Here is a 13,202-nt window from a genome sequence, read left to right as displayed (position 1 = left end):
GGGCCTTAAATGCCAGCAGCCCGGCTGTGCTGGTCACCAAGGGAGGAGAGCCACCAGGAAGTCCTGACCTGCAGGGGACTGGGACCTGAGCTTGAAATAAGCCTTGGCCGCCCGGCCGGTGTGGTTCAGTGGTTGAGCGTCAACCCACGCATCAAGAGGTCACGGGCTCGATTCCCAGTGAGGGCACATGCCCAGGTTGTGGCCTTGATACCCAGCAGGAGGCATGCAGGAGGCAGCCAGTGGATGTTTCTCTCTCATCGGTGTTTCTCTCTCTCCCTCTCCCTTCCTCTCTCTCTAAAAATCAATAAAACCGCCGAAACCGGTTTGGCTCAGTGGATAGAGCGTCGGCCTGCGGACTGAAAGGTCCCAGGTTCGATTCCGGTCAGGGGCATGTACCTTGGTTGCGGGCCCATCCCCAGTGGGGGGTGTGCAGGAGGCAGCTGATTAATGTTTCTCTCTCATCAATGTTTCTAACTCTCTATCCCTCTCCCTTCCTCTCTGTAAAAAAAAATCAATAAAGATATATTTAAAAATCAATAAAACCTATTAGAAAGAAAGAAAGAAGCCTTTGCCGTGTCAGTGACTGGGACTCCCCAGAGCCCTGCCCTGGGCATTAGCAGCAATCCCTCCGCAGTCCCTCCCACGAATGCAGTGTCTGCAGCCTCGGTGCTTCTCTCCAGCACACACACCTCTTGCTTTACATTTCCTGCTGGTGCAGGAAGAGCCTTCACGAAGAAGTCCAAGTCCCACCCTGCTGAGGGACAGCGCTTTGGGGCCCGCTCCTCCTCACCGGCAAAATCAGGGGGAAAAGACAATTCCTGGAGGAGCTATTTCCTCCTTTGAGTCTTTCCTGGGTCTAAACTGTCCAGGATTTTAGCGTGGGGCCGGGCACACAGTAGGTGCTCAGGAAAGACCGGCCGTCGTGGTGATGCAGACGCATCTGACTGCCTTGGCAAGGGTGGAGCAGGCCGTTTCCTTTGCACGAGTTCACAGGTCATCAGGCATTTATAAAGAAAACGTTTATTTTCGTCACAAGAAGCACACAGACTATATACAGTACACACCAACAGAAGTAAAAAAAAAAAAGTGCATTATGCATCTTCTACTGCAAATTCACAGTACAAAAGATACTGCCTTTTAAATATATACTATAAAAAAAAACAATATAATAAAAAAAAAATGGGTATCGTTACACAACACACTGGAACCCACTGGCAGCTTCTGAAAACCAAAGGGCAGTCCATCTTGTGGAGCTCCTGATTTGGGGGGGTGTGTGGGGGGGTGTCTGTACCTGCATTTTGTTGCAAAGAGCTCAGGACACCAACAGAGAAGAAGACAGGGTGGCTAGGTGGTAATAAAAACCTCTATTAAAGACGAGTACAGCTGTGTGACGGGGGAGCGGGCGAGGGCTGGGCTGCGGTCAGCACCCCCAGCTGCCAGCACACCAAGTTCTCGTCTCCCCTCACTATCACGGGACGCGGCGTGGGCCAGAGCCGGCCTCGCCCACAGGGACTCCCAGAGCCGATGCGAGCCATGCTCCTCGGACAGCTGTGGGTGCGCGCGCGAAGACTGCACAGCAGATGAGCACGGGGACGGGGCAGGGCAAGCGCCGGCCCGAAGGCCAACCACCACGGACAAGGCCAAGGATCCCATCACAGAAGGTGAGAGCTCAGCCCTTTCCCATAAATACACAGTATTTGTAAACTATGATTAAGGCACTCAATTGTAAAACAATAATTACAGTGTCCACGAAGGGAGGAAGCAGCCACCTTCTCGTGCAGCACAGCCGACAGGAAGGACAGCAGGGGACTGGGGGTCTGGCCAGAGAGCCTCCTGGGTAAGGGCTGAGGCCAGCGCCGCAGCACCTCCTCCGGGACCAGAACAGGGCAGGTCCTGTCCAGAGCTACCGAGCGCGTGGCACCACACACGCGTCACTCTGGACCGCTCCAGGGGATCCGCCTCACGGCGTGGGGACGGTGCGTGTGTGAATGAGAAGTGATGCATATGATGATATGATTCAAGTTACATTTATCTCTCTCTATATATATCTATATCCAAATATATATATATATGCAGAGTGAGCTCAAACACAACAGGCATTCCATGGCAGAGCAGACAATAAAAAGACCAGGAGCTGAGCATGGGGGTCAATCAACTACCTTGGTTTGGCATGTGGCGTCAGCCAGAGCCTGCGGGGTGGGGCCAGAGCGGGTGGCCCTGCACCGCGCTGTCCAGATGTCACCATCTTCCCAGCCTGCCCGGCTCCACGGCCAGAGGTGAAACGGGCGCCCTGCTAGGTGGCGCACCAGAGGAGGGTTGGGTGAAATGTATTCCGGCATCAAGCATTTCCGGGCAACAGAGGGCAAGTCCCTCTTCGGACACCTTGGTGGAGGTGACTCACATGATCTTGACTAAAGGATACAGCCTCTGTTCCCAATGGAAACGGCCCCGGGGGAGCAGGGGGATTCATCCACCTTCTAGGTCTGTTCCCAATGGAAACAGCCCCGGGGGAGCAGGGGGATTCATCCATCTTCTAGGATCGGGCCTGTGGGGGGAGACAAGACGGCCGGGGTGCAGTGCTGTCCTGAAAGTGTTAATTCTATTGCAAACTTGGCTCCAACCTGTGGCATCCTCTGGGCGTGCCCACGAGGGAAGAGGCTTTAGGATGGGCTGGAATGCTTTCAGCTGCGAGGGCGAGGGCGGGTGGAGGGGGGAAGGGGGCTGGAGCATGCAGCCACCTGAGGGCCTGATGAGTGACCTGCACACCAGGTGGGCAGGGTGTCATCACCTGGCAGAGAGCTGTCACCAGCCCAGGAGTCTGAGACCAAGGAGGCAGGGAAACGGCAAGAGTAAGAACCTTGTTCTGAAGAAGCTCACGCAATGACAGACATTGCTCCAAGACAAAGAAATGGAAAGCGACATCGTCAAAGTGGCATCTCCTAGCTCCAGGATCAGCTTCCCCCTTATACCTAACAACTCCTGGCAAGGTGACCCCCTGTACCAGTGCAACAGGAAGATCTAGTTCCCTCGAACCTTTGGCGTGCCATGTGACTAAAAGTGGGGGTGGGGGTTGGGGAAGGTGAGGTGACAATGAAATGCAGCTGAGAAAATGTTTGTTCTCTCATCAGACAACGGCATTCCACGAAGGGGGCAGTCGCCGATGTCCAGGACTTCCAGGGCACGCACCCTGCCTCTGACTTGTGCCACTCGCCTTAGGAATTTTCCCCACCAGCGAAGAGTACAGACTGAACATCGGGGAGGATACGGTGCAGCGTAGGGGGCAAACCTTCCTTTCAGAGAGCAACATGCCTGGCAGGATGCTCTCGTCAGTGTATTTCAGGTAGCGATTTGCCAGATGTCAACACGCAACTGACGTGGGTCTGTGGGAAAAGCCTACCCACCACCTCAAGGATGCCTCTTCGTTTTGTTCTGACGATGGGGCCCTGGTTTTTGATGTTAATATACAAATTGTGCTTCTGAGAAATGCATCGATAATTTCGACAAAAGCCAAAAACCCACTCAGACCTGTCATCCTCCTCCCACCTTTTCACTGGATAGGAAAAATTATGGCTTTCAAAATTAAAGTTTTCAAAAATGTATCGCTCTCATACACATGGTTTAAAAAAGCAAAACAGCCTTTCATCACCAAACCTAAAGGATTATTTTGACACAAAAATTGATCCACCACATGAAATTTAATTTGGCAAGACATACTGAACTTGATTTTTTATTTATTTATTTATTTTTGAGAATATGCTTTTGTTGGCTGAGAGAGGGGGCGAAAAACCTAAAAGGGGTTTTGGGAAAAGTGAATAATCACCTTTTAAGGTGGTTTCAGTGAATGGTGGTGGGAAAAAAAAATTCCTATAAAGTAAAAATAACATATATTTTTTTAAAAAGGATACAGTTGGGGAGAAAAAGTTGCTGGAGAGAGGGTTTTTGCAAAAAACAAAAAACAAAAACAAACAAACCAAAACAAACTCTCGCACTGGTTGAAATATGGACTAGCCTGGTCCCCGAAGCCCCTGCCTGGTACTTCTAGAAAGATGGCTGTCGGGGGTCCCATTCTGACCAATGTCTGATGGCAACTCATTCACCCCCTTTCAGAATCTGGCTGGTTCTGGAAGGCCTTCTAGTTTCACAGAATTAACCTGGCAGACCAGCCAGGAGTGTCCCGCCCAAACACAGCCGCCCCGCCCTGCAGGAGGTACCCTGGGGTGGGCTGCAAGGTCTGGGTTGGGAGAAGGATTTGGCCGGAGGCGTCAAGAGGCCCCGTTTCTTCCAAGAGGGCTCTGGGTGGCCTGTGCTGTCCGACAGACCCAGGGGCCAGCTGACTTTGCATGTACAGGGCCTGACAATAAACATCTTAGGCTTTGCAGGCTACGTGGTCTTCGTTGCCTATTAATTTTTTTGGTAACCCCTGAAAAGCGTAAAAACCATTCTTAGCTCATGGGACCACATACTAGTTTGCTGACCCCTGAATTCAACCTTTCTAACCGAGCCCCTTCTCTCTTCTCAAAATGTTAACATCCTGTCTTGCTGACCGACACCAGGCGACCCTCCACTCAAGCTCAGAGCCGAGGTATCGAGGCACTGAGCTCACCTGACTCTAACGCGGCCGCTCAGAGCCCGGCGGGGACCGCAGGCCCTCCCGCGCCCCGTCCTCCCACTGGGAGCCGCCAGAGAGGAGCGGGCAGCAGCGTCCCCACCAGGAAGGGGCAACTGTAAACATGGAAAATCTTTGCAACAGTCACGTTTCTTTCACAGAAGCTGCTCTTAGGGAGGAACTGATCGTTTCTCACTACTGGGTCTTCTCCCGCCCCCCCCAAATACCAGCAGATGTGACAATGAGTGAACCTGAGTGCCGGGTCCCTGGCAGGACAGTCTGCATCTCAGGACCCCGGGCCCCCGGACACTGTCAACACCTCTTCCCCGCCACGGCGCTCAACAGCAGAGGAGACCAACAGTGCTCCTGGGTTCTCCCCCGAGACGGGGGGGCAATTTGAAATCCACCATAAGCAACAACTGAGGACATCACACACGTTCCTCCCCCACCGGACCCCGGTGCGGCCAGAGGCACATCACTCCGCGTTCACCACACGCCAGCACCGAGGAGTCGGCAGCACAGAGGCCCACGCCCCAGAGCTGGTTCCGCAACAGCCTCGGACGCCTTCGAACCCCTGTACCTTGCAGGGCTCGGTATGGTCAAGTCAGAAATCCTAACACCTTTTGGGGTCCCAAACAACAACAGCCAAATTCCTTCTTGGGAACCCCTTTTCTGACACAGCAGTATTCCCTGGAATGAGCCTTGGTCATCACTGTATTTTAGACATAAAAAGCACAGCAAGAACAGAGGTAGGACTGATATTGCCATCCAAGACTTTGCCCACGCGGGCTGAACGAGCTAGGACCGTGCGCCGGGCGGCGAGGCCGCCACCACAGCTGTTCTGTGCCTGTTGCAAACGGAGTACTCTGACGTGTGTGCGGATCTGTACATGCCCTGCAGCACGATTCTTCTGGGAAACGCATGACTCGGGCTCAGAGTCTGCTGGCCACGCAACACACACTCCCCTTTCCTCCCGGGCTGCGAGTTCTTAAACGCCGCTGTTTGAGGGAAAGCGAGACACGAGGGGCTGACCGAAACCCATGGTGAGCCTCAGGGAGGGGTCATGTGATCAGCGGATGGCGGGTCAGCTTTTGCTCAGCCACGAGGAGCTTTTCAAGTTTTCTGGCGCGGGTTTCCCTGATGGTTTCGAGGGGGCGGCTGGGTTCCGCGGGGTGGCCTGGGGCTCGTGCAAGAAGGAGGCCTCGCTCGACTTGGCGTCCTGGGAGTCGGCGATGGTGGACACGTCGGCCTCACTGGTCAGGTCTTCTGTGGAGAAGTCGAGGCTTCCGAGCTTGGCAAGAGAGTGTGAGCGCTTGAGCGGGGACGAGACGGTGAGGCCCGCCAGCCGGAGCCGCGTCTCGATCTCCTGCGTCCGCTGCTTCACCAGCCCCGGCTTCCCGCGGACGCTGTGGATGCTGTCGCTGCTGGAGCTCCGGGTCAGGTTGGAGCTCATGGAGGACGAGGTGGGCGTGTAGCAGATGGTCTTCAGGAAGTCTTTCGAGAAGTGACTGGTGTGGTCCAGGCGGCAGAGGAAGGGAGAGGGGCTCTTCAGCGAGGCTCCCTCCAGCGGGACGGGGGTGGCTTCTGGCTTCTCGTCGCTCGCCCCCGGCGGCAGCAGGTCAGGAGCCAGGTCCTGGCTCTCCTCGGGGATGCTGGCCTCCAGCCTGCTGGCGGGGCCGTCCCTGAGGGGGGCCGCCGGGTCTGCGGGCGCGCCCTTCAGCCTCTCGAGCTCTTTGGTGTGCTTGCGGACCAAGCCCGCCTTCTGCAGCTGGATGATGGACTCCTGGTGCTGCATCAGGTAGCTGTGTGCGCTCGGCTTCTCGGCTTCCTTACTGAACAGCAGCCGCAGGTCCTTGGCCGGCTTCACGTCCTTCTTGGGTGGCGATTCCTCCTTTACCACTTCCATGCCGGGAGGGTTCTTATCACAGTGAGCATTCTTCAAAAGGAGGGACTTTGGCAGGACTTTTGGGGTCTCTCTGGAAGGTTCCAAAGGGCTGGCCGGCGGCTCTGGGGCAGCCCTGGGCCCAGGGCCCCCGGGGTCCGGCCTCCTGGGGCCTGCTGGTGGCAGGAGTGGGGGAGTTTCGGGGGGGCCGGAGGCCAGCTTCTCCAGGGCCAGGGCTCGGGACCGGCTGGCTGTGTGGGCCACCGGGGAGGACGTGAGGTGGGGCAGGAAGGTTGGCTGGGTGCAGATGGCGGGGGCCCCAGGGGCCTCGCGCCGCTCCCCGAAGGCCTCGGGAGCCCCGCTGGCTGTAGGGTACATGCAGTCGGCACAGGAGTTGTAGGAAGGCTTCACTTTGTTGAGGATCCCAAAGAGAGCATCGTGCTGGAAGGGGACAAGAACGTCGTGAGAGTGCGATACAGCCAAAGACCACAACATACCAGGAGGGCGCATGGGCGGGGCGGGGGGGAAGGGGGCCCTGGAGGGATGGCGCTCTCACAGCAGGAATAGGGACCGCTCGCTCTGAAACAAACCCAGGAGTCCCTGGGGCTAAGAACTGCCGAGCTGGCAGTAGCAGAGGCGGCTGGGAGGGGGCTGCTCTGGGGGCAGAACAGAAGTGAGGTGGCCGGTTTGCCCCACACCTACCTCAAAGTCGTCCGGACAGCTCCTCTTGCTATTGTTATTATTTAGGTTTTCCCGGTTGAGCAGGTTCTTAGGCAGCTGGGCCGGGGACCTGCCGCACCTCCCTCCTCCGGGAGCCTCCTCCCTTTCCATCTCCTCTACCGGCGGCAAGGGGCCACTCTGGGCTTTCGGGCTTCCAAACTCTGCTTTCTTCTTCACCTCCTTCTCACAGGGCCCGGGGCCTTCCTGGGGAGGTCGGGCTGGCTTGGGCGCTGCTGGAGGCTGAGCTGCTTCATCCAACAGAGCATCCTTCTCCAGATCCTCCAGCTGGACCAGGCCGCCGGTTTCGTCGCTGGGGGAACGCAGGAGGGGGTCTGAGAGCCGCCGGAAGCAGCAGGAGAGAGAGGGTCCTCCTCCTCCTCCTGGGAACCCAGGCTGGGCAGCATCGTCCAAGCAGGACAGCCGGGCTTCCCGGGTGTCACCCAGGGTCTCCGGCAAGAAGTCCCCGGACCCCGCGAGGTCATCCCCAGGCTGCTGGAGGCGGCTCTCGGTCTGCTGGCGCCAGAGCTTGTTGTGCCTTTGTTTGCTGGGGGAGCAAGGGCAGAGGAAGGTCATCAGAGGCCAGGGCCCAGCCGCTCCTGGGGAGAGGGGTAGGGGTAGGGGTAGCCAGCAAGGCTGGCGTAAGGCCTCTCTCTGTTCAACTGTCCCCAAGAAATAAAAGGATGAGAGAAACAGCACTAGGCCCAAAAACCATCGTGGCCCTCACAAGAAACCTTAAAGGGCTTTCTGTCACGTGACGACAACGTGGCAGACAGGGGAAGGGCACCTCGGCCTGAAACGCTATCAGGAGCCTCGTGTCCCATCTCATTGGGTCACACCACTTAAGGTCCCACCTCTCAGTTTCTCCATCTGTCAGTAGAAATATTTATATACATACACAATTATACTAATATAGCAATGTAAGTACGTAATGCACGTGAATGAAGTTGGAAAGATTCCAGGAAACTATAAATATTAGTGCAATAGGAATTTTTGGGGGTGAAAAAGACAGGTTTTAGGAAATTTTAGAAATTAAGAGGACCAGGGAAGCAGCACAGGGCTACAGAGCAGAAGGTCTATTTCCATAGAACAGGGAAGCTGAAAAGCTGCAACAGGTCCAATTCCATAGAATGAGGGAGCTGGGAACAGGAAAAGGTCTATATTTACAAAATAAGGAAGGAAGCCCTTTATCCAGAAGGAGAAGAAGAAAGCCCGAAGGGAATAGGAAAACAATAAGGAAGGAGGGGGGAGAACCTCACATGTCCCATGTGAGGTTCGACCTTGAGCTCAGGAGTTACTATAGTAACCAGTCCAAGGGAATAGTGACCAATCAGAGGGGATAACAAGGCACCAGGATCTGCAGCCTTTGTAAGCTGTAGGGAAAAGGAACTCAGCAGGACCCTTTCCCACGAGGAGTCTGTACTTGTTCCTCAATAAAGCTCCACCTTTGCTATACCATCTTCTGTCTGTGGATTCATTCTTCGACTCTGGCAGACAAAGAATCCGGGGCATCCTGCCCAGTCCAAAAATTCTGCTTCGTTAGTTCAGGTCACAGAGATTACAGGTCAGTTTTAAAAATCTGTCTTCTAATAGTATGGTGTTATTTTTATGATGCATTTTTAAAACATAAAGGTAAAAAGAGAAAGGCTTACAGTGAAGTAAGGTAAAGAAGTCACCTCCACGAGCCTCGGAGCAATACAGACATCATGGGGTTGTAAGGGTTGAGATGAGAGAATTAAACGTAAATTAAGGATCTGCTATTATCGGTCAATTTAAGAGAGTGGCACGATCACTCATGACTGTTTGCTCCCTGGGCATGCTCTGGGCGAGGCCAGGGGCCCTCAGGTGGGGCTGTGATTCAAGGTCAATACCACGCAGCTATGAACCCAGCCTGGAACCCCCTGGATGGGCTAAAAGGGCACCGGTGCAGTGAGTGGCTGAAGGGCTCCGGGATGCACACTTCTCCACCTCCGCCTCGGCCCTGCCTGGGGATCTGTCCAGCCACTCTCTGCTTGACAGTGGAGATGTCCGGAGCTGTCCTCTGGACCCTGTCCAAGCCTGCTTCCCCAAAGCAGCCAGAGGCCAAGACTTAGCCTGCGGCTCCCTCACAGCACCAGTCGGAAATAACCAGGGAGGCCTCCTACAGACGCAACAGAAAGGGGGGAGGGGGACAGAGACAGAGAGTTCCGGGGTACAGCAGGGATCCTCCGGGGTGGCTGGAGGACCCCTACCGCTGGGGGCGGGAGGACCTCGGGGCCTCCCTGCCTTGGAGGTCAACACACCTGGGCAGGTGCCCCCTTCTGCTGTCCCTGGCTGTGAGGTGCGGGGCAAGCTAACCTCCAGCGTCAGTCAGTCCCTATTCTCCCGTAAGTGGGGGTAGCCTGTACCTGCAGCAGGCCTTCCCAGGTGGGGTTAGAAATGTAGAAAAACGACATCCTATCTACTGTAGCCAGGTCTAGCAGAGCCTCTACAAGGTGAACCTGGGCAGTACCCATGTGCATCTCACAACCACCCTACCAGGTGGCTGCTGACTCTTTACTCAGAAAGAGAGGCTGGGGGGACTGACGAGCCTGCCCTGAGCTGCCCTGCTCATGAGTGGGGGGACCCCGTCTGCCCCGCAGTCCTTGGCACTGCCCTGCGGCGAAGCCCTGGCACAGCGCTGGGCCCAAAGCAGATGCTCAGGAAGCCGGGCACCCACATGCCCGTGCCGCACACAAAGCCGTGCCTTCGGATAGGAGTTAGGCACCGTTCTCTCCCGCAGCAAAACAGCCGTGCGTGCCAACAAAATCAGAGCAGATCCCTCCTGGAAACCACTCATCAAACGCCAAACAATGGTTGTTTTTCTCAGACCGGTTCCCCCCCCTCCCCTGCGTCAGGGTTTTGGCTGCGGAAGCCACTGCTCGCTGCGGACGGCGGCTCCTCCAGCTCGGCCCTGCCAATCCTCGCAGACAGTCACCCACCTCGCGTCCAAGATGCCTTCATACTCAGACAGCTGCCTCATAAAGCCGGCGTTGGGGCGCGTGATGCTGCGCTTCTGCTTCACGTAGTTGTACGCTTTTTCCAGGGGCCAGCCGAATTCCTTCATCGCATAAGCTATGACCGTGGAAGCGGAGCGGCTGACACCCATTTTGCAATGTACCAGGCATTTGGAGTGGTTCCTCCTGGCGGGGGAGAGAGTTTTAAAGAAGCTGGACTTCGTTCTCTCTGGTTTGACACAACGGACAGCTTTAAAGCCTGACGTTACGTCATTGCCCAAATGCCCAAATGCTCCCAGGCCCGATGTTTACGCAGCACACGTCCACACACCCTCTAAAGGAAATCACTTCCCTGCGAAATCCATTAGCGCACAATGGGAAATCAAGATAAACCGCTCCTCGCCCAGCAAGTTTTGCAGGGAGAGCTCAAAATCTGGGCGGACTTCAGGGACAAGGTGGGTATCTTCCCACATCTCTGGGACAGGCTCAGAGACCAAGAACCCTTTTGTGGGAAGCAAGTGGGCAGCGAAAGAGAGATCTGTAAGAGGGAGTTCTAGATACACAGCAGCTAGAGCAGATGGACACGGGAAACGGGTTACTACAGAAGAATGGGGTCAGAGAACGGGAAGCCGCAAGGCCCTCGGGAGACAGGGGGTCAAGGAGCCAGGGCGAGGCTAGCAGCACCACGGACTTGGCCGAGACAGAGCAAGGCCAGGGGAGGATGGGGCCCTAGGTTGTGAGGAGGCAGTGCTGGCCCGGGCGCGGCTGACTGAACAGACAGGACAAGGCCAGACACAGTGTCTCCCCGGTATCGCTTGCTGGGGAATGGGAGGGAGCACCGGGCTGGAGCTCTGCCTGCACGCGAGGCAAGCCCACCTGCCTGCCTGTTTACGTTAGGAGGAGCCAGCCTGTCAGTGGAGCAGGCTCCTTTCTCCTACCTCAGGCTTAAAATTATCACCAAATCTGAGCGCCTTTTTTTTTTTGGACTGCTGGTCTGCAGTCTGGCCCAGGAATGCAAACTATGAGGACACGAGGGGAAGAGCAGGTTATGTAGCTTTGACCTGGAGGGGTGCAGAGCCAGGTAGGGTTCCAAGGGGTCCTCTCTTTCTGCTCTGACTGCGTAAGGCAGAGCTGTTCTGCAGGAGAATACAGTGAGGACCAGCGTTGCGTGAAACCATGACGGGCTCACGGTCTGTCCCATTCTGCTGGGACAGGACAATCGCGCCAGCTCGGGGGGGGGGAGAAGGCAGCCATAGCTCAGGGCATCGCCTGAGCAGACTTCTCTGAGGGAGCAGTCCCAAAGGTGCTCTAAGCCCACATACAGGTGGCCCTCCCGTCTCTCTCCTTTGGCTCAGCGACGCCCCCGGGGCATAGCCTCCCAAGAGTGTCCATGTGGTACTGGATTCTTAACTGGAACCAGTGCTGAGGATGAAACGGGTCAAATGTCACAGCCAATGATAGGTGAGAGAGAACCAGCTCATTCGGGCCCCCACCTGGAGATCAACAACTCTGAGGGGTCCTGTGGTCTGAAATCAGAGGGCCAGCAGACACCCGGGCTCCCTGCGCCAGGAGGTGTCTGTGTCCAGGGCTGTCATGAATTTCTGCCCACCCAGCACCTGCCAGTTTCTCCCTCAGACCGGTTTCTTTGGCTTCTCGGCCCACTTACTTGGCTTTGTTTATAAAGTGGTACGCCTCGTTCCAGTGGGCGAGAAGGTCTGTTGTCTCTTCATCATAGACTCGGATGTTATGATATGCAAATAAGCCAGGGAAAAAATTATCTATTTCTCTAGTGACATTTAAGATGTAGTCAACACTGCAATGACAAAAAAAGAAAAAAAGAACACATTTGGAGAACCAGAAAGAGGAGCTATGAAAAACAAAGTAACAATAAATTGAACAGAGAAAAAAAATCCAATATACATTATTAAAGGACATATGTTTTTATGGTAGGACTTCTATTTCTTTCTTAATAGTAATTTCTTTGGTATTTTCTAAATGCCCTCTCTCTGAAGAGAATGTATTATATTTATAATAAAAAACAAACTTCTTTATAAAAAACTTACAAAAACAGTTCAAAGCATTGCTAAGCAATGTTAACTCTGGAAGGTAGATATCTATTACTTAAATGCATTTTTACTAGATGTTCCGGTTAATAATGTGGGTTTTTTCAATAGATGGAGTTACACATATGTTGATAAATATGCGATTTGATATGTATGCTATCCTGTTGTATTGCTCCTTCAGATGACCACTTGTTCCAATCGATGGCACACACACTTTCTGAGCAGCACTTCAAAACGTACGAAGAAGTGGAAACTTGTGTCTCCGAATGGTCTGCCTCAAAACAAGAAAAGTTCTATTGGGACGGTCTCCACAAATTACCTGAAAGATGGGGGAAATGTGAAGCTAGCGATGGACATTACTTTGAATAAAGCACTTTTGATGTTTCTCTTGAAATTATCATGTTTTCTTTGATTACAAAATCCACATTTTTAACCGGTTAATAGCTAATTCGGATTTAAAAAATATATATTTTATTGCTTTTTTACAGAGAGGAAGGGAGAAGGATAGAGAGTTAGAAACATCGATCAGCTGTCTCCTGCACACCCCCCTACTGGGGATGTGCCCACAACCAAGGTACATGCCCTTGACCGGAATCGAACCTGGGACCCTTCAGTCCACAGGCCGATGCTCTATCCACTGAGCCAAACCGGTCAGGGCGCTAATCCGAATTTTTAAATGGTATGTGGGTTAGCTATTAACTGGTTAAAAATGCAGATACCGGTTAAAAATGTGGATTTTGTAATAAAAGAAAACACAGTAATTTCAAGAGAAACATCAAAAGTGCTTTATTCAAAGTAATGTCCAGCGCTAGCTACACATTTCCCCCATCTTTCAGGTAATTTGTGGATACCGTCCCAATAGAACTTTTCTTGTTTTGAGGCAGACCATTCAGAGACCCAATTTTCCACTTCTTCGTACGTTTTGAAGTGCTGCTCAGAAAGTGTGTGTGCCATCGATT

General features: G+C 54.0%; 1 protein-coding gene across 1 annotated transcript in view; it reads right to left on the bottom strand.

The window, feature by feature from the left end:
- Positions 1-2,487: 2,487 nt before the first annotated feature.
- Positions 2,488-13,202, bottom strand: part of SSH1 (slingshot protein phosphatase 1) — a 50,159-nt gene continuing 39,444 nt past the window's right edge. Inside the window, exons 12-15 of the mRNA XM_054712532.1 lie at positions 11,847-11,993; positions 10,166-10,366; positions 7,191-7,752; positions 2,488-6,929 (exon numbers count right to left, since the gene is read on the bottom strand). Coding sequence (XP_054568507.1) covers positions 5,691-6,929; positions 7,191-7,752; positions 10,166-10,366; positions 11,847-11,993 — 2,149 coding nt within the window. The 3' untranslated portion in view covers positions 2,488-5,690. The remainder of the gene's footprint in view (positions 6,930-7,190; positions 7,753-10,165; positions 10,367-11,846; positions 11,994-13,202) is intronic.

This window comes from Eptesicus fuscus, chromosome 23 (assembly GCF_027574615.1).
Source record: "Eptesicus fuscus isolate TK198812 chromosome 23, DD_ASM_mEF_20220401, whole genome shotgun sequence".
In the NCBI taxonomy this organism is placed as follows: Eukaryota; Metazoa; Chordata; class Mammalia; order Chiroptera; family Vespertilionidae; genus Eptesicus; species Eptesicus fuscus.
This window is presented reverse-complemented; position numbering and strand designations above follow the sequence as displayed.